This window comes from Bacillus rossius, chromosome 6 (assembly GCF_032445375.1).
Source record: "Bacillus rossius redtenbacheri isolate Brsri chromosome 6, Brsri_v3, whole genome shotgun sequence".
Classification (NCBI taxonomy): domain Eukaryota; kingdom Metazoa; phylum Arthropoda; class Insecta; order Phasmatodea; family Bacillidae; genus Bacillus; species Bacillus rossius.
This window is the reverse complement of record NC_086334.1, coordinates 45,477,846-45,500,715: the sequence shown is the minus strand read 5'-3', so window position 1 is coordinate 45,500,715 and position 22,870 is coordinate 45,477,846. Positions and strand designations below refer to the sequence as shown.

At 34.3% G+C, this 22,870-nt stretch overlaps 1 protein-coding gene across 3 annotated transcripts in view; it reads right to left on the bottom strand.

Annotated features, from left to right (window-relative positions):
• The window catches only part of LOC134533123 (synaptic vesicle glycoprotein 2B-like), a 79,811-nt gene that overhangs the window by 40,899 nt on the left and 16,042 nt on the right, over positions 1-22,870 (bottom strand). For 2 of the 3 annotated variants that reach the window (XM_063370394.1, XM_063370396.1), the window contains 4 exons: positions 16,101-16,163; positions 12,256-12,417; positions 8,502-8,664; positions 5,520-5,641 (listed from right to left, as the gene is read on the bottom strand). In XM_063370394.1, the coding sequence (XP_063226464.1) occupies positions 5,520-5,641; positions 8,502-8,664; positions 12,256-12,417; positions 16,101-16,163 (510 nt within the window). Of the gene's footprint in view, positions 1-5,519; positions 5,642-8,501; positions 8,665-12,255; positions 12,418-16,100; positions 16,164-16,654; positions 16,795-22,870 lie in introns of those variants that run through there. The other variant, XM_063370395.1, reaches the window with a different exon arrangement.

The following is a 22,870-nucleotide window of genomic DNA, read 5'->3' as shown; positions in this document are numbered from 1 at the left end:
TAACAATTAAATATTTCTTCGCATGAAAAAATTAATTAACTAAAAAAATATTTCAGTAAATTTATACTCAAGGACTAAAAACGTTTATTTTAGTTTTAAAAAATATTGTATGTATGTATACTTTTCTGAAAAAAATATATTCAAGAAAACAAATTTTCTTCTTTTTTATTTTGATCTTGAACTTACTTGACAAGCAATATTGAACTTCAACTTTATACTTTCGGTATAGCACTTTTCGATTTATTCTTCTTCAAACGGGAATTAAATGTAATGAATAAATAGCATTTTCCTCTATAATTATTGCAGCCGTATACTGAAAAGTTTAACTTTCCTTTATTTGCATGACGCGGAACTCCTAACTAGACAAAACGTTTGTTATTTATTTTGAACGTAATATTTATGTTTCCTTTCGAACTTAAATGAAACTCTTAACATTTAATTTCATCAAAAGTTATACAATATAAGTATCAAGTTAAAATATTTTTAAGTGAAGTTGTGGCTATTTTGTTGTTGAAAATGACACTCTGAAGTTTGAATGAAAGTGAGAAATGATAAAATTATATTTGTAGTTAAAAATAGATAATTCATTTCAAATTCAATCTTTTGTACATGCATATTGCCAAATAAATTCCAAAATATATTAAATTCTATGCATTTGAATCTATTAGTATATTCTGCAGCATTAATTCCTATAAGCAAATACTTATTACGTACAATGTACTTTTAGTCCTGTCGTATAATTATACAAAATGTTTTATCAAAATTATTGTTTCGTCTATGCGGTTATGGTTGAAAAAGAAAAAAAAGTAATTTATATTATTTTTAAATTCGGTTGTTAGTAAGAACACGTATTTAGTGTAATATGACATACATTACTATCGATAACTCTATTTTAGATTTATCTGTCTATGTTATAGGTATTTCAACTTGATTCTTTTTCTTCGGCTTATGACAGCAGCAAATTTTGTTTTATCGCATATGTAATGTTTTTATGTTTTGCATATTATAATTAATGAGTTAGTATTTGTTAGCGGGTGAGGCTTTTTCACAAATGGACGCGTTCTTGGCGGCTAGCAGGTAGGACGCGTGTATTACGCAGGCTGGATAGGGAAGTACGACTGCGGGCGAGCTCCATGATAGAAGCAACGGGAGTAGTAGCACTCGGCTATTTGTATAGGTTGGGATAGCTGTGCGAATGGTAGAACAGACCACGGGTCTATGGTGAGGAAAAAGGTCCCAAGATCGACATCCCGACGATGAGACCGTTTACGAACTGTCGATGGATCATCAGGAAAGTCAACAACTTGTTCAGAAACTTGAGTCCCTCTTTCAAAATTCAGTTTAATACCTGGAGATGACTATATTCGATGTTCTACCAAGCGAAGCAAACTCTTAATTCATTACTAGTTGATGTTTAATATTGTGACGCAAAATAAAATTGTGAATTAGCTTACTTTGCTCATGCCAGGTTTTACAAGATTGGTCAAAGTTAATTAAATGAATAAAAATTGTGTCCCTTTGCTGCTGGCTACCCGCAAGAAATTATCATGGTGAATAATAGATAATAATTTTAAGTCGACATGGAATATTATATGATTTTTATGGGATTGTGTGTTGGTAATGGTGTGTGTATTTATAAGAAACTGTCTTGTGTATTTTATTACATTCACTTCACGAAACGAATTGTCTGAACGTAATGTTATTGTTTGTTTGTTTCAATATTTCGTTTTATTGAACAATAATACATAGTTTGCCGCTTCGAGCGACTACAGAAATGACAATACAATTAGTTTACAGTGTTCCAAACATTTTAGTTTCCTCTACTGTACATGGGGCGAATATGTCTTATGTTATGTTTACTGAAACAATATCATTATACATGCTAAGTGAGATGTTGCGATTGAGTAGAAGCGAAAATATGTCTTAAAACCCTGGTAATGCTATGAATTCTATTCATTAGTTTACTCGGTGATCCGCAGGGTCTGTTGTTATGACTGAATACATGTGCACTTCCTCTATGTAGCGTGGCTTCATTGAGATGAAAGCATAGCTCACGTTGATGAAATACTTATTAATTAAAAAATAAAAATGTTATTTTATGCTTCAATTTCTGTTAGTGTCGTACACAGATTTAAAATGTAATGCAGAGTTCCTTAGTTTTATGTATATCGAAATTTGCTCATGTGTAGAGTAGTTATTAAAAGCATAAAACACATTTATGACGAATTGTTGTGTATTATTTCCATTAGGCGTAACCATGAAAATAGATAAGATTTTATCATTATGTGAAACCTACATTTGAAATGTTGGCGTTTAAATATTTATAAAAGCGTGTGAACTCTTAAAGCGCTATTTAACTATTTAGGAAGTAGGTAGTTTCTTTGATTTTAGAAGGGTTTTTTTAACAAACAACAAAATTAATTCAAAAATTTGAACTACTGCAAGCAAAAAATACTTTATTAAATTTTTATTTTAAAATTAGCCTTATATTCTACCTTGCTTACACTTTATTATCGAAAAGGATTTTTTTGACAGAGATGAATACCGTAAATTAATACACAAAACAAACATGTTTTCGTATGATACAATAACAGCTAGTGACAGTGACGAAACCAAAATTATTTTGATAGTTTGTATAGAAAATCTCCAACAGTAGTGGTGGTATATGTAGGGATTTCGTTGTAGATGGGTACTATTTCACAATAAAAAGGAGTTATCGTCAATTATCAAAGCAGCCATGTTTCGTATCTTCTTTGACAGCCTAAATTCAGCACCAAATGACGTACTTGGCTAAAAATTAATTCCAGCTGCATGTGTAGATTCCGAGAGGAGGGGAGAATCTCAGGGTGGCCCGAACCTCCCTGAAATAAAAAAAAAGCCCATCGGAGGGGGCCCGCTTGGATTTGCAAAATCTTCACGTTATCGCGCGGGCCTCAAGGGAATCCTACAGATTTTCGCCCGTGATTCCAGCTATACATTTCACTGACACCTTGAGCACAACAGTCAGTGCACACTGAGTTCTTACATACCACCCGCACTTGTCTTCGATAAAATCTGAACTCAGGTGGATTCAGCATGACTGACTAAGCCTGCAGTCTGAATCCACCTGTAGGCCGCTGTTGCAACAGCTAAGAAATTTACACTGCTCGTAAACAGTCTGTATGTAACTCGGAACGGGATTCCAGTTCATTCGTGTATATTTATTCATCATATTATGCAACGTTAAAGTCATTAAAAAATATTAAAAAAATAAAATGCTAAACATGTAATAAGTGCCAGAAAATAATAATATGCTGTAATATTTAGTGTAACTAAATACGACGTGAACCCTAGAATACAAAGTTGACGATGTGTCGTTGGTGGGATCACTTGTTTGTTCCTGACATTTTTTTCTCTACAGAATTTTAAAGTGAGTTTGACATGCACTTTTTCTTCAGGAAGTAAGTTAAAAATTTGTTTGTCGTTATTGCGATTTCAAAAGTTGATTTGTGTCTAAGAGTAAAAATATTTAATATTATTTTCATCATTTTATTCCCAGTTTTATTACTCAATCTATTAGTAGGACGTGATTTCTCGTCGCGGTGCGGAAGACTTTTATGAATGAAAGCATAATGTTCGTGCAAAACCATTCATCACACAAATGTCAGTTCTAAAGTATAACGTTGTAATTTTTTTTTAATTATAACAATTTTTACAATTTTTTTTCTGAAAACACAAGCTAACGCATCAATTTTTGGTGACAATTTTTTGTAATGTATGTAAATCTATTAATTATGTAGAACATAATTAAAAAATAAAAATAAATGTTTTAAACAGAATTGACGATTGTTTGCATTTAATGGATATGGACTGGATCGCAACACTAATTTAATGTTTCAAGTTAATAAACACTGTCAGGAAGCAAGCAAGGCAATATGAGAACATTATCTTTTGGTTGAATGTAGCGAAAGGGAAAAACAGTCACCTTTCTTACCACGATCTTGTTCGCAGATAACGCAGGTATAAGTCCACACAATGACAACCCTCCCATTATTCCGCCCCCCTCGCTGAAACGCCCTCTCCCCCCTCCACCGCGGCGCAGGCGACAGGCTCAGGTATATCGCCACGCCCAACCACTGGCATTAGCACGTGGCCAGTGGCCCACCGCGCTAAACATTTTTACTAGGGAGGCCCCTTAAAAGATATAAAATTACACCAAAAAAATTGTTGACATAAACAGTTAGAACTAAGATGGCGTCTTTCTATTACAACTTCATACAAATAAAAATTGAATATTATCAGATGATGCTCTTGATGAAATACAACAGTAAATGTATTCCAAAATTCTCATACAACATTTTATTTAGCAAAATCCAATGTTTATCAGATACATCAAAAAAAATTTATTTAATTACAAAATTGTGTTAAAAACGTTTATCTCTATGGTGTATACCTGGCAATAGAGCACACAGAAACAAGTACAGCAATAATGGTCGAAACAGTGCTTTGGAAAGAGACCAAATGCTCCTTTAAAAGCACAATGCACACTAAATATAAGATGTGCTTATACACACTATATATGTAGACAATAAAAAATTCCTCACTCAATATCCTGTCTCCGCTACATATTTACCGTATCTAATGACCTTGCTGCCAACAAAACATTACATCTAAAAAATCCAAGCGTGCTCTAGCAAGTCTTTGTAAGCTTCTGCAACCTATTACTAATGTAATAATAGCAACATCAGGTGCCATGATCTTCGCTTTGTAGAAAATAAATTTGACAGCAAAAAATGTTTCCCATGAATACCATTTTTATCTTGACCCCAGGTATAAAAAACCAAGCTGTCATTCACGTGGTTAGGAATCTACAATAAAATTAAACTAATGAAGTCCCCAGCCGCCCAAGTCTGGGATTTAACCCGAGATTGCAGTACAAGGAAGCTGGTAATAATGTAGAGCCTGTGTAGAGACTTATAAATAATGAGAAACATTGTATATAAATAATAAATGTATGAAAATTAGCATATTAAAATCAGAGGTTGTAAATGAAAACAAAAAATGTTTTAAAAAGAAACTACCCCTACAAGAAATTCACAGACTTTTATTTCACCCCAAGTATCAAAGAAACTGACAACCTTGAATAAGCCCTAAACAATCAAGAGACAGCAAGCAAATAGCTCATATTTTTTTTGAATTCAAGGCAAACCCAAAAAGTTTCTAAATTCTAATCACTTGGTAAATTTATGCCAAAACCATTCACATTTTGTGAAAAATTAGCAGAGACACTGGAGCTGAAGCATCAAGGGCCCACAAAAGAAGAGAGGATGAAAGAATAAAAAATGTTTCAACATAAATCAGCTGGAAAAAGACATTTTTGAAAAAAAAAAAAATTACAAATTAAAACTACATAAAGTAATGCCTAAGAATTTGCAGGCATTGGATGACCAACTCATTATATGTTCTACAATCTTACATTATTGTAAACGATTACAAAATTTTTTTTAATATTTCTTAGAATCGAGTTCAACATATCCTACCTGGTATCGAGATATTGGCCAGCGCACCGTACACTCCAGTCAGTATTATCATTCTTGCTCGATATTTGTGGCTGTGAAACTCAGCGAGGAATGATATTAGCATAGCGTGAGGCCCACTGATGCTGAAAATAAAATAACAGAAATGATTTTGAGAAAAACTATTTAAAACAATTATTTTAACTCAAATTATTTAGACTTACATGAATAGCAACTTGTAGCCTGCACATTTGATAGCAATATTTAATTCAAAATAGGAAAAAGGATCTAAAATATTAAAAAAATTTAAAGAATAACTAACAAAAAAATATCCAGACACCTAGTTAAGTATGAATGACACTGGGAAAATAAAAAGTAGTGTTGTCCAAGGGACAACATCATCAGTTGTCCAGCCATAATGTTTCTTTGTCCAATGAGTATGCCTCCCTTCAAGACCCAAACAGAAGTTGGAACTTACACCACTGATATTGTGCTAATGTATGCAAATGAAACTTACTGTAAATTATCACAAAAAACTTATGCCCATGTGAAATTTATTTAGCTAAGGAAGCAAGCATCGGCACTTCAGTGAATGCTGGTTGCTGAACCTGGAGGGCATTAGTTCACTGAACTGGCCAGTAACCAAACCTCATAGTGCATTGGGTGAAGTGGACTCATCATCAGAGCGGATGAATGTCATGGTACAAAGGCGGTATATGGTCTTCGAAGAGCTGTAACTTAGTTAACTGTACACTTTCCCGAGGTATACAGGTGTCAAGACACTTGTTCAGGACAACTGAAATGGCCTTTACAATTGCGGAAATCTGCAATTCATAACAACTCACAATTCAATTATCAAAAGAATGTTTGAGCCAGCTATTTGTTAAACAGTTGTCTGGCAAAATTGCACAGGAAGTTAAAATTGGAATAGGTACTTAACTGTGGCACAGTGAATAACCAAGAAATTTGGAGCTACGACCCACACAAAGGTAATATCAAACTTATTTGGCACTACATCCTCACAACTAGTTTGTAAATTTTTACTGCATTTAGCCAAAGCAAGAAATCAATCTATCCGTAAAAATATTAAATCTGAATTTGAGACAATAACTGTTAATGAGACAGATTGCAGCCACAGAAAAAAAAATTTTCTTCCTTAAATTTCAAGTTTGAAAATATGTATCCTTAAAAATAAATGTAAAAACTAAAAATTTTGAACAGTATATATAACAATGGATACAAGTTTTCTTTTTGTAGCAGCGTAGGCTGCATAATACGCTACCCGATTGTGATTTTCCAATGATTTCCGATCTCACATCAACTACTGCTAGTGATTCCTTCCCCACCATCCCTGACCGGCACTGTGTGTCTCCATCTGTGGTCACCATCACTAATGATGACTTACCATGGGAAGTGAGTTTTTTTAACTATAGACCTGTGCGAATACACTCAGAATTTTTTTTTACTTTAACAAAAGATTATTTTGGAAACCAGTCTCCTAGAAATAGTTTGGAATACAACAAAAATTATTGTACATTTTTACAACACACTGCTGTGGCTATTTTTGCATAAATGAAATACTTTTTACCTAATACTTCTTGTCACGCTACAAAAATTGTGACAATTTTAAACTTTGATTGAGTTTTTATACAAGCATACATTTTTTAAACCATGGAAAAACAATTGGTCTTTATTTTATTTTATAATGTTTTTCTAATTTTACCAATTAATACTGAAAAGCTATAATCTCAAATATCTAAAATAACTATAAACTTAAAGTGGTATTTTATGCTATGGATTTATTTTGAGAAAGATGATTGATTTAATAAATGCCAGAGCCAAAATTTACATGAACAAACCATTCCCCTAAAAACTTATCACTGGTAAAACATAAAACAACTTGTCTCTACAATAAAGGACTGGACTAACGATATTAGTAATGACAATTATACCTGCTGTATTATATAAATTACAATCTACCAAGGCTTTATAAAATATTAGGCTAAAATTTTTGAATAAGCATTATTATTCTTGGAAGACACAATCTTCCACTTTAGAATTTTGTCTGATCTCTACATGTTACCATAATAATGTGACAATGTGAAACACCACAAATTATTCCTAACAAACTATATAGGTATGTAGGCCTACTATAATACTAGATGTCTTAGTTCACAGTAGCCATGTTGTGCTACAGAAATAAATGACAGATTATTTTTTTAAGAAAAAAATTAAGTTAATGACAAAAGTCTTCTTTGTAATCTGTGATTTTATATTTGTAATTTTAATTTAATTACTGAATATCAGCAGAATACTACTTATATATGACCACATGTGATTCTGTAATTATGGAATTAAATAATTTGTGATTATACGGTAAATTTGTAAGAGCTGTGTTGATTGGCCAGTACTACCAGGAAGATATTCCAATAGCCGAGCATTAGATTGGAAACTTTTAGTCTTGTTTGAACCTCCATAAAGACCAGTGGTATACAAATTCCAGAGTTTGAAACATTATTATGAAACAACAGGATTGAGTTCTTTTGTAAATGGTGTGGCAAGCCATCACAAAAGCTGTTCACAACCTCATCAAGAAATGGAAATATTGTAGGGAAAAGTGTTTGATACTGGAAGAGAGTAATTAACAAAATCAACCATTAAAATTTTAAATCTTGCAAGTGTTAAGTTCGAGAAATATTTGACCAGAGCCTATTATATTGTATTGAAAATAAATACCAACATAGAAAACACTTGACTGCTCTACAAATAGTAGAGAATTGTTTCTTATAAGCCACAGACACAACATGAACTAGGTACTCCAAAAAGGCAAAAAATTAACACATAATAAAACTCTTGTGAAGAGATTTATCTCCACAAGTTTTTGCTATTCTGAACAGCATTAAAACAAACAGGTTTTTCTTTCTTTCTTTCTTTCTTGGAAGAGTGATAACTTTATAATTAATGTGATAATTGAGTAACAACTAAAATCTGGTTGTATGTACTTACATGAAACCTGAGAAGAATCTAAACACTACGAGCACTTGGAAATTTTGTGAAAAACTGGAGATAACACCACAAGTTACGTCCAAGAAGAAACCAAGGCATAACAGTCTCTGGCGTCCCAACGAGTCGGAAAGAAAGCCCCACATGAAAGCGCTGCTGATCATACCTATAACGTCATAAAATAACAGAGTTCTAGACAATTTTAACAGGATGTAATCACGGTACTGACTGGATTAGAAATTTTGTTAATAGAATGTCATTTCAGAGCAACCTTATACATCACATGAAACCAGGGACATACAACATTAATATGCCTCTGCAGTGACATATGCCTACACATTTTCATTCAATCTCATGACTTTACAATTCAAAGAGGTATAAACTGTTTATACAGATACATGTGACATAGATACAGTCATTAAAATTTTAATAACTTCTAGTTAAAATAATAAAACTTCCTTAAAACAATTGCTCATTTTCCTATTAATAGTAAAAGACTGGACTTGCCACAATTAGTTTATGTTAAGCAAATTATGTTTTGCTAATTCACAGTAATTAGTATTTTATTTACTTATATATTTATTATTTTTATTTATTAATTAAGATATGACTACCTGTTAAAATAATTATTCAAACTTCATGGGGAAGTATCATTTTACTTAGAAAATGACTTATTTATCCAAGTATGTACCTAAAAAACTAATTACTTTTTTTTTTTTGCATTTAGAGATCCAATTATTTAAAATGAGACTATATTTTGATTTCAGAGCACATTTTACAACCAAACAAGCCCCAAAATGTTGTTCATATCTGAGTAGATGTGTTACTTACTGTAAGTGTACTATTTATTTTACATGAGAACATACTACTGTATGCATTTACTATTACATGGACTACAATAATTTGTCAAAATCCCTTTCGTAAATGTACTGCAGTTCAGAATAAAAATAGAACAAAACAATTATTTATATGCTTCATCCTGCTTTTTAAATAAAGTTATTTTATTAATTTAAGTAATTTATGGCCTAATTATTTTCAAATTGAATTTGTAACAAGATGTTATATTGTGCAATCTTAATTACAGGTTTTAAAAATTTAAAAAAAAAATTATTGATGAGGAGTACACAGAGAAAAAACAATGCCTGGGCTATAGTTATTTAACTCAAAACCGTATATTCAGATGCAATTCCCATCAAAGCATTTTTTAAAAACATTAATTTTAACGACTTTTTCCCAACTTTTAACAAGTGAGGTAGTCACAACCCGAGAAACTATTTATACTGCCTGCTGAAAATATTTTAGCAATCATACTCTTACTGCCTAGGAAAATGATGGAGTTGAAGTACATGGGAGAACGCTGGAAGGAAGACTAAGGATGAGTGGGAAGAGCAGACAGTTAAAGGAGAGAGAAGGAGAATGGAATAGAGTGTAGGAGGAATGGTGGAGTGGTGAGGAAGGTTGAGGCATTTTACTTTGTTACCCAGCCTGCAGGCTGGAAGCAGTTGTGATAATGATTTTTCTTACAACCTTCACAAGTACAAGGTGGACTATGCCTAGGAAAAGCATTTAGTGGTACTTTTGTGACTGCTTTGTTGTCAACTGTTTCTTGTATTATACTGACTGAATGAGGTATACAGGAGTAAATATAAAAAAGCATGCATGTAATGTTAAAATAACATGGCACACACCACTTCAAAAAGATGTATTGAAATTGATACTCCGTGAAGTCCAGCAATGAAGCGGCAGCTCAACAGTCTTTCGAGATTAGGAACACCAAAAAAATTTAACTTTTAAATAAACTATAGTCCTCAGTCATTATTTCTCTAATACATGTTGTGTTGCGTGCCGTTCACAGACCTCAGATATCTTACTTACATTTCTGGGTCCCTCAAAATCCTAAACTTACGACCGCAAGGTACTTAAGAATCTTTGTACATCACTTATTTTGCCAAGTTAAAACATAATTCAGAAAACAAACTATTTTTATGGGAGAATCTGGACCAAGAAACTTAGGTAACTTATAAGTTCTGTTTCAGTATGAGGCAATATAACAATAAATTTAGAACTGCACTCTCTGATCTAAAGTCAAATTTTGCTGCACATTTTTCCAATTTTAAATATAATGTAAATTTGGTCAGCATATTTTCCATTCCATTTAGTGTTAATGTTAACAACACACCCCATAATATGCGAATGGATCTCACTGAACGACATTGTGAAATACATTTGAAGTATTAGTTTATGAATGTAGATATTTTGACATTTATAATAAATACATTGAGAACAAAATCATTTACAAACCTTCCAAGTCATGCTCTGCAAACAGCTTTATTCAGAGTTGAAGAACATCAAATCAACAACTGAGAAACCGGCAGAAATTCACTTTGAATTTCTTCATCAGAAATTTAAGCCAATATACCCTATTATTTTTCAACGGAAAGTGTTAAATATTCCATTAGAATAAAAAATATTGAAACATTATTTTTAAAAATGCATTTGCCTTCCTAAATGTGAAATGTAAGTTAAAATTTAATACTTAGAAACATGTTTTATTTGTATGCAAGTCATAACATTTATTTAAGTTTCGATAACTTGCAAGATAACTTTTTTATTTATATTTTTTTATTTATTCAATTTTTGTTCTGTAGATCCCATACGGAGGTAAGGACTCCGGGATATAGAACAAGTCAATTAATACAAATATATACATATATACAAACAAACTGTACAACCACAAAAAATAAATATTACACAGTACTTTTAAATTTCAAACGTAAGAAAGAGATTAAAAAAAAAAAAACATGGGTACATAAAAAAAACTCCTGAAAATAAGTCATCACATACTTATTATGATGAAATATGTATCACATAATGCAGTCCATAATACGATTAAAAAAAAGGTTGAAAACCACGTATATCCACTTATTGCTGTCTCATGCAGTGCCCTTATTCATGCACATTTTATTGATTATTTATTTACCAATACCCATTGTGCAAATAATAAAAACAAATTTCAATAATTTAAGTATTTAGTTATCCTGAACATAGTAATTTTTTTATAGTGGCTATTGGTAGTATTTATGAACGTTAAAAAAACACAATCTGTTGCTCTATGCTGTGCAAACAACAAAAAAGTTGTATATCTTTTATTTTCATTTCATTGGTTATTTAACAAAAAAGCAGAATGCCATTGTTTACGGGAGTCAGTAAACCAGTTGTTTACCAGTCTCAGAATTATTAATTTTTGGATGAGCACCTACTGCAGTAAATAACCCACTCTATGATTTAATGCCTGACAATTTGCCCCGCTTTTGATTTTTTTTACTACAGCTTTAAGTCAAATTTATTTACTACATATGTTCTGAGGTCCCAAAGTGATAATGTGTTCTGGCTCATTTTAAAGTATGTATGTATCTATATTTTTGCGAGAGAGAAAAAAATCTTGTTATTAAATATATTGAAATAATGTATGAAAATGGTGGCATTTCAATTCAAAAAAATTGGCCATTTTTATTTACAATTATTTATTGGCCATAATTTAAAAAAAAACACTTATTCAAGTGTGCCATGTAAGCAGATTTATAATCATTCTTATTATTTTGACAATATTTTATATTAATCAGTACTTGTGTTTTCTCTGTACTTCCATAAACATAATGTTTGAATTTCTCAGTATCATGACACTTACTCTACACAGCCAGATGTTAATAACCAATTATTTTGAGTTCTATTTCGCACACGATGTTTGAATTCTTACCTGCATACGTAATAGAGTTGAGAAGTCCCTTGTCCAGACTGCTCAGATGCAGATCACACACTGCAGATGGAAGAACGTACGACATAGCACTTGTGTCGAACACATTAGTCATCACCCCCGGTAACGAGGCCAACATAAGCAAAAGGTGGAACTTCCCATAACCTGCAACACACGAAAAACATTACTACATAGATCACCACTACAAACCCTAGTATAAGCAGCACAACATAAAAATAGCAGTGGATACATAGGGGAAAAAAAAAAAAAAAAAAAGACAATGAAAATCGTTTATGTGTTCTGGACTGTGTACAATCGCTAGGGACAAGATCATACGGTGAGTTGCAATAAAACCAAAATAACAGAAAATTATAATATCAATGCACCATGAACACAGAAATGCAAGTTAATACACCAGAAATCACCGAAATGCTACTACCAGGGTGTCTACCAGATCTAGTAAATTAAATTCCCTGATTTTTCCAGGTTTTCGAGGTCTAAAACTGAATTTTTCCAGGTTTTCTTTAACACAATTACGACATTCCAAGAAACTGAAAAAAAAAAAAAGCATAATATTACATTGACGGGTTTCAAAGTATTTCAACTTACTTAAATTAGTAAAAAAATTACCTTCTTCCAAACGTGGCCAAAGTGACTCAATTGATGGCAAATAAAACATGCTGCTACAAATATTTCACACACTTACTTTTGCAAAAAACATTAGTAAAAGGAAGCTCCCATCAATTTCGCAGTGACTCAACTTTTGTGTCTATTGCACTTACTTCAGAACGAGCCAAATCCAACATTCGAGCCTTCTTCAACTGCAATGCCTTGATCTCCTCTTCAACTCTTCTTTTTTCTGCCTTCTTCTTGTCTGTAGCTTACTTTTCTTTTTGTTTTGTTTGCAGGGCTTCCTTACGCCTACAACTAGCATTTCTTACATACTGCTCTACACCTCCAGAACGTTGAACAAAGTCATACATCTGTCTTTGTGCGATCAGTATTTCTTCCTGCAAGTTTTCAGTCAGCTGATTAGAATTCACTGAAAATCCTCTTTCCAATTATGCATTTCCATGGGAAAGTACCAACACCATCCTCACAAACTTTAGAAGGCCTGTTTTGGAAGCTACTGTATATGCCTTAAGAATGAGCATCCACAAGTGATCAAGGCGCCCGTCTTCTCGAGAAAAAGACGAGAACAGTGCTGCAGAATCTTGCAAGGAACATACCAACTGATATGATCACTCAATGTTATCAGCTTCTTGTCCTGATAGCCACCTGTTTTGAAGACAACATTCTAAACTGTACTTCACACGCTGTTTCCTCACACCCGAATTTAAAGCCACAGACGGACATAAGCAGGAAATTCCCTTGGTAAGATTGTACTTCAGGGGACCTTTGTCTTGAAGTTTTTTTACCATAACCTTTAGACAAGTCCTATCATTTTTCTGTAACAGGACAGACTTTTCTGGTACTTTCTCTTTCTTGATGGCATGGCGTACTGCATAACCCAACTTGATATTGTTAGCAGTCAATAGATTTTCCTGGTTAACTACATTCAATCGAGATACATTGCGTTTCTCCCTAAAGCTCTTCAGTACTTCTGGTTTCAAAATTTTCCTGCCAAAGCTAATAAAACCAGTGAATCATAGAGAAAAGGTGCCATGGGTGCTTCACTTTGAAACATTGTGAGAAATAATTCCAGCTCTGATGCCAAAAAATGGCAGAATGTCAATTTTACTTTTAGAAGATTATCTTCAAGAGCACATTTCACTGCACTGAAAGAGAGAGATGAAATAGAAACTTCACTAACAAATTTCTTTAGGTGGGGTAACGTTTTCATGGCACGCTCAGCAACTGCAGTATTCCATCTGATTGCACAAAATTTCTTGGGAAAAAGCTCTGATCCAGTTATTCTAATGTAGTTTGCCCTCCTTGCAGATATGTGCTTAAACAAATAGTAACTGTGCCTCAAAAAACTAAAAACGTCCCATTGTGTAACAGAAATTCCAGTTTTGAAAGCACCATGGACCGTATGAAGCCCACAGCTACCAATTTCTAGCAATGATGGCGAATCTTCACCAAAAATGTCTGTAATACGTATTTTCAAAGCTAACAAAAATGCCCAGTTTACGTTGAGGGCATCCATAAATACTTAATATGAAATGCACCTGTCGGTATAATCTGAACGTGGGAAGCACATGCTGCAGCACGTCACGTCAGCAGGATAACAGACCAGCTTGAACCAGTTTGTATCACGTGATTTGTTGCCACTTCCGAATCCGATGGTAAATAAAAGAAAATGGATGTGGAAACTGTTCATTATTTGCCATTCAAAAATAAAAATGGGAGGGGATACACATGATGCCACGTCAATGCAAGCTGATCAATAAACAAAATACGTATTGACAACTACAATCTACCAAACAAAAATTCCCTGATTTTTCCCTGATTATTCCCTGATTACGAAATTCCCTGATATTTCCAGGTTTTCCAGGTTTTCCAGGGTCAGTAGACACCCTACTACTCTCATGAAATTAATCAGCTTTCTAACAAAACTTAACTCAAATCACAAAATTGCATTATCTTAATGTTAAATTCAATAAATGTAATTTATACAGCTTAAAGTTTGGATTACAATATATCATCTCAAATGTGTGGCAAATATTAATTTTTATTTGTTTGAAAACCTTGCCTCTCAATTAAGTAACTCAATTTTTACATTACTGGTGTTTATACATTTTGTAATGCACAATACTTAGCCATTTATTATTAAGTTCTGGCCTAGTAAATTGTTTATTGTAAACTGTAACTATGCATCAGTCCAAATGGTGTTATTTTATTTAAATAAGCAGCAATAAAAATGTATTTCAGTGTCATTTTTGTAGAATAACACACACTAAAAATAAAAATTATTTGTAAAATGAAAACAGTAACATTGAAAAATCCTATTTTAAAAATGAAACTGGTTTAAAAATAAAACCATGATACTTTGTTTCTAACAACAGCAAAACATAATGGGAAACAACAGGGATGTAACCAGATTTCACGTAATGCCCAATTAAGAATAGCACATACTTTTTTGAGCCAATTGTTTTAATATTGAGCTCCTAAGTGTTATTTTACATATAATCTAAGACAAAACACAAACTGAAAGTTTGATTATAAAAGCAGAATCTTGGACAATCTCCCCCTTGACTTAAACCATGGTCAGCATGTATAACTTTTTTATACAAATAAAATAAAAAAATATCAATATTGATACTAACATTTTAATAATAGAGAAATTTTTTTCACTCTCTTTCACTTCAAAATCAATAAATATAATTGAATGACTACACACTATAAATTATTCCACACAGCAATTGTGTCTCCGTTACTTGGAACAGCTAGATAGCTGAATTTTTACAATAGTAATAAAGTTGATTTATTAACACGACCTTTAGAAAATGTATGAACCCTAAATTGCCAGAAAGCAATCATAACCCAATTTCTAACAGAACTACAGATATGTAATATTTAAGGTATGATGAATGTATTTCCAGACATGGTGATGTGGTTACTGAACTTACTGGCAAACAATTTTAATAACAAATATCAAGAAATTTATTTTTAATTTTTTTATTTAGGTAATGTAGGTATTTTAAGAATTATTCTGATATGTCGGACACAGTTTAGGACATTTCAATTGTAGACGGGCCTTTATATAAATTCCTGAGGCACTGAGCATATTTCGGAATGCTGACCCCATCCCAGCTGGACCAGTAGGTCCACATGCAGTTTGTTCTACTGCCCGTCAGACTTCAGTACACACGCAGACAACAGCTAGTATGCCTCTGAGAGCTTACCTGTGAGAGTGAGTGCTGTTTCCAGGTCGACCGCCTCATTGTGTAATGTGGTTTTATCGATACCTTCAGGAAAAAAAAAAACCAAAGCGTGAGATTTTAACCCACCAATAAAACTCAAAAAATTATAACACGTACAAAAATATTGAATAATTATATGACAATGACTTGAAAAATATTTAGTATATAAAGAGGTTTGCTTTGTAAAAAACTAACAAAAAAATTTATTTACTGAAATTTAAAATGATAAAATAGCCAATATTTAAGGATTAAAACTTAAATAACTCAAGCATCAAGTTTTGCTACTTATAATTATACTTGCTTCTTAAAAAAAAACTTTTCAACACACGTACTCATGAATGTGCATGCTAAAAATTGATTTTAAGTTTTTTAAAATAATTTCTCTGTTTGATTCTCTTATTATAAAAAACCATGAAAGCTTGCATTAACTCGGCCTTATAACAAAGGCGACATTAACTAACACATTGCAGATAACCAACTAGTACTACAAGGTGATGGCAAAAATTAAATTTTCTGATATATAATATGTTACACACCATTAGAAGCGATATTTCGAACAACACTAATCTTTCTCATTTTCTCAATAAACAGAAATTCCAGAGCAAGTTGGTTTGTTGCACATACGTGAGCGACAAGTCGACAGTCTGGCGTTTTCTGTAACTGATCTGAAGACAAATGTAGGTAACTACTTATGACGACTACCTACTTACGACACTCAGAACACTTACATAATGATGTGATGAAAGTTCACGCATCTCTTGAGTCTTTTACGACTGACAACGCAAAGTCCTTTGCAAATATAGATGATTGCAGAACTCTTTCCTTGTCTGTGCTAACGTCTCTCAGAATAATGAATACATTGTCAAAATTCAATTGTTTGAAGTGAATTTAAGGCAAAACAAATAACATTACCGAATTTTGTAAAAAATAAACCAAATACAGTCGTTGTTTTACTCTAAACCAAAAATCAAAAGAAACATCACACACTTTGTTTTTCCTAGCTGAGCGAATAAAAAAATTTGGACAAAGTCACGCAATCAGGAACCAATTATAAGACCACTTTTCTTGGTATACAGTCACTTTAACATAACCTTGCAAATAAAATTTTACTCTATCACAACACTAAAATTCAGCAATATTATTTTTCATAATGATTCCTTTTCATCAAATTAATTAAAGAGTACTAATCCTTAATTTTTCCAAACCAAGATCAAAAATTTAACAAATGATGCATAACCAAATCCATTTATGCATTCTTTTCAAGGTAATTTTGTCTTAAGTAGTTGATAGTTTTTGGTATAAAAAAAACCACTGCAAACAGACAGTGCAATTTAAAGCACCAGATACAATTTAGACACACAAATTCTTTTAGCATTTTTCTGCCAAACTTGAAGTAATAAAATTAAACAATGACTCAAATACCATAAAAAAAAAAAACCAACTTTGGTGTAAAAGGTTCTGGGTTGAAATTATGGTAGCCTGGGATATTTATATACAATTTTTAAATGTAGATCTAGAATAATCTAATTTGTAAACCAATTAAAAGTTAGTAACTGATGGTTTTCAAACTTTACACTTAAGTTGCTTGGGTAAAATAATGTTATGAATAATGATCACTGGTTCCATGCAACCATCAACAGTTCCTCCTGCCAAAATCACTAACAATTACTTTTACAGTGTAGTTGTAATTCAGTCTTCATTTTGTGAATACAGTGTTTCAAACTTCATTTTGTGAATACAGTGTGTTTAAAAAAACATTTACAGTCAGCTTCCTAAAAAAACTGATGTACATGCTCCAATGCATTTGAAAATACAGTGACCATCTTCTGAAGTTACAAAATCATAAATATTTATTTTTTTTAATGAAGAAACATTAGCTTATGTGCCATTAAGTTAATTCTTGAGATAGTTACTTTTTTGTCATCACTTTGATACTTAAATGTTTATATTTTTCTTTTTTGCAAAAAATAAAAAAATAAAATTTTTTAGCTCAATTTTTATTTTTTAATATACTTTGTTTTTTTCAGGTTTTTTATCATATTGTTACGAGATGAGACCACAAGGCAGTCCAGTGGCCTAGCTAGCCAACAAGCTGGTTCGTTAGCCAGCTGTCCATCAGTGCTACACTCCTTATTTAATTAGCAACGGCATCACTATACTCCCCCCGTTTCCCCCTTTCTCAATGCTTTCTCATACAACTATCTGCAATTCTGGAGGGTTTGGCACGTTTCCAGAGCCCCGCATGTCTGAAGTGGCATAACTAGAATGCCATTGTTCTGGGAGCTTCGGGTTTCAAGTTGACTTTGATGATGCGACACTTCAAAGGGGTACAAGATCTTTCCAGAAGGGGGCTGAGGGGTATAAAAAAGGCAATGCCAGCCTCAGAGGCAGTGAAGTGAAGATGGTGAGTGACCCTTTGGTGAGTGGACGTGGACAATGAGTGATGGGCTTCATGTGTAGAGAATGGTGCATCAGTATTGTGTTGTGTGTGACAGACGAGTGAGTAATGTGAGACAGTGTGTTGGGACAGAGTTGCGAGGTAAGAGACAAGCTGTAGGGAGAGCCACTGTTGAGCCAATCTCAATTGGGGAGAGTAAACTTTGGACTAAACAAAAGACCGACTTATTTTTCTGACAGACATTTTAAGTTTTGTAATTTGATTAATAGTGAAAATAGTAGTAAATGAATAATAATGTATTTAATAATTGGGCTATACTTTTCAAAGTTGTTTTCCCATACATAACCATATTATGAACACTTGCGTGAATTTTTATCGCAATCAAAGTATTAAATAAAAATCTGTTGATAAAATTTGAAACAAAATATAAAATACAAAAGAGGACTAGGAAGAAATTTATACAAATATCTCTTAAGTAATAGTAATGATAAGAAAAATAAATAATCAACTCTGCATGTGAGACTAAGGGCTTAAGGCTCTACAGTACTCTACCGCTTTTGTATCAAAGCAGATTGCTGAGAATGCTCATTTCATAATGAAAAGTTCAAGAGCAACATGCAATGAACGTTTGATCACTAAGGCTGGGAGCACACAGAATCAGACACAACACGACACGGTGCCTTGCGACGGCCAAACACCATATTTCATGACCTGATACGGCCTACATTAGTGCACAAAATGACATCAATAGACAATGATGATTGCATTTATGGAGCGTTTTGTCTATCGTGGAAGATGAGAAAAATAAACACCTGCATTCAACTCCATTCTGAGAAAAAATTCCATTTAAATACTTTTTTCAATGAATATTTAGTTGAATTAAAGTAACAATGAAAATCAGTTTTTAACTAGTCAGCTACAAACATACTACAGCATGCTTTGTTGAAATTTTTTGTAAACTTATGCATGAGCAGAACACTGCAGCCATCAGACTGTCTGCTCGCATCAAAGTTGGAGCAGTCATTCAATGTTGTGGCCTCATGTCTGATCGGCACAGTTTTGTGGCGCCGTGCCGATTCTGTGTGCATTGCTTTTATATAAATACGTAGAATTCAACTATCAGACAAAATGTCACGTCGTTCCTTGTCGTGCCTCATTCTGTGTGTACTCGGCGTAAGCCATCAGCACTTCTCTTCCTCAACATGTGTGCAGGCCGAAGCAGAAGGGCGAGATACCATATGACGTTTGCCTGCAGTCATGTAACCTGCTGCAAGGGCAACCACGCCCACATATCCACGCCAAGAGCCGAAAAAGCAGCCCGAGTCAACCCAAACGGCCGCTATGCCCGGCCACCCCCTCCCCCACTAGGCAGGCCGAGTACACGACACCGCAGTAGCTCGGAGTATCCAGAAGCGGCCAGCAAGTCCCAGAAACCCATCCTCTCGTACGTCAATCCCAGACCCTCAGTAATTGTGTAAAAGTCCGTCCCTTGGCCTTGCAAAGGCAGTTGGTGTCAAGAGGCACCAGGAGGAAACTCCACCAGCAGCAGAGTTTACTCACTGCACCGATCTCTCCCCGTCCAAAGAAGTTCACTGCGCTGGCCGCGAAGAACGTTGAGTGTCGCCCAAACCGACTTGCGACCCAAGCCAACCCCAGGAGCTTCCAGCGGCACCCAGACGAGGCTCCGTGGATCTACACGAAGGCCAGAGACCATGCAGCAGCCCAGCAGAGACGGAGTGTGGCTAGTTCTCACACCCCCTCAATATTTTTCCCAGCACCTATTTAACCACCCCCAACCCTTGCCTTCACAAAACAACCAGGCAAGAAGTACGACAACACTGCAAGACAACCCTCAGCTCCACGAGAAACCCCCCACCACCAGCTGCATGGGATCCCTCGCCCGTTTCAGCCAACATTACCCCGGAACCTTCAGTACGCCAGCGCTAGTGGCTATCCCATCACCTACTGGAATTGCTTGTAATAAGCAGCATCAAGTCACACTGATGCCAGTGAACCCTTATCACACCATAAGGACAAGGATTATTGGGCGACAAAGTTCCTTATGAAATCCAACCTATAGGGGACATGCAAATGTCTGGCATTTCATTAAAAATACCATCAGCATTTAGGATTAGTGCTAATTAGAACAATAATGTGAGGCAGAACCTAAAATCCGTCCTACAAACATAAGGAAATCTGTTTAAATTTAAGATTTTTCATAGTTTTTAAATTGGCAAAGAAAGATTTGTAATTGGCCTGACGTTGCAAGACGAAAATTGCTTGGCGAAACTCCGCTTTCTCCTCCCATTTCAAAGCAGTATTGACTACAAAATAAACAAATTTGTATGCATGTAGCACGCATATAGATGTTTATTTCAGTAATCTAAATCACACAGTTCCTAGCAAGATTACCCATTTGGCTATTGTGTTGAAAAATGAATTCAATTAATTGCAAAGTAAAACTTGTAATTATGCAACAAACACAAAACATCTGTTTAAATTTTGAATGTTACTTTGTTTTCAAATTGGACAAGAATGATTTGTGATTGGCATGATGTTACAAGGAGAAACTCACTTAGTGGGACACTACTTTCTCCTCCCATTTCGAAGCAGTACTGAATACAATGTAAATATAAATCTGTGTGCATACAGCAGGTGTGCAAATGTTTGCTTATTTCAATAATGTAAAGCACAGTTCCTACCAACATTACCCACTGGCCATTGTGTGACCTAAATGCACTGAAAACTTTTTTGTGATTTAAAATTAATTTTATTACCAATTAATGACAATATTACATCTATCAATTGTAGAAAACAAATTTAACATACATTTTTATGTAAAATCTGATGTGTGAATGTGGTAGTCATGAAATATTTCACAAAATGTGTTTGTCAGTGTCAGCTTAAAAACAACACATAATTTATTCTAAATATAAACTTACTGTTTGTGTAGGTTCCTTCCTGGATTATCAATATATTCATTACACTGAATTGCAATATATTTAATTTTAAAAAAAATTATGCTTATACTAAGCTAAACTGAGCCATTAGTTAAACTGCTGCTTACAACAACTGGCTGGCAGGTTCAGGACACAGCCATGCTAGCCAAGCCACAGCCCAATCTGGCCGGGACTGAGGTAGGCCATCCGAACACGAGGGCTGGAACTTTAATAACGGCAACACTGCTGTATAGATGCCATGCAATGGAAACAAATAAATACCACACGTTAGTTACATACCTACTTTACCTCAGATCAAATGGACTCTCCCTTCCCACATCACGAGCATGTGCGCACTGATGAGAACAGAGCCTCATGTTAGCTGGTGGTTGAATGTAGTGTCACGATGTTGTCGAAACAGGAACAATGGAGTTGGATAAAGATTGTGCCAGAGGTCATACAGCATGACAGTGTCATCCAGGTCTTCAAGAGGTTTGCGGGGCATCTGCATTGCCTTACAGAACAGTGGCAAGGGAAGCCAAAATGTGGCAGACAAGCATCAGCCAGGTCGTCCTGGTGTTAGTGAAGAAGAAATGTATGATCTTGCTGCATTACTGGACAATGATCGAAACCATGCGATTCGTGAACTGGGCCGAGAGAAAGGATTAGCAAATATGACTGTGCTTCACATTCTGAAAAAATTGCCAGAACATGAGAAAAAGTGCAACACGATGGGTTCCGCATGATTTGACGGAAATGCAGAAATTACTACGATACGAAGCTGCTCGTAACCACTTACGAGTGCGAAGGAGGGGCTTTCTTAAGGGGTATCATTACGCTGGAAGAGACTTGGGCCAAATATACGAGCCACAACTGAAATGCCAATTGAACAACTGGTGTCATTACAGGTCACCTCGAAGATCGAAGTTCATTAGAAACCCAGCAATGTGAAAGTTATGGTGGTTCTCGTGTATGACTGTGATGGTTTTATGCCTAATGCATACCATTCCTCCACAGCAGACTGTCAATGCGCAGTATTATTGTTAATTTTTCAAACACAACCTACAACCAGCTTTGAGATATAAGCGACGACACTTTCTGCAGAATTCACCCATCATTTAAAAGGACAATGCTCGGCTGAATGCAGCGCAAGCTGTGACTAATTTGTTCTATTGATCGGGCTGGGAAGTGCTGTACCATCCACCATACTCCCTGGACTTAAGCCCTAGTGACTGTGTATTCGTAGCATTCACTTCAGAACTGTTCCATAGATTCTTCAGGCAGTAGACCCCTCCATTTGAACAATAAAACACAACAGGCGCTGCTATCCTATGACTTCCACATCGCTGGCAATGGGTTGTACACAATGCTGGCGACTACACTGAAGGACAGTAAAACTTGGTAACATGCATCTC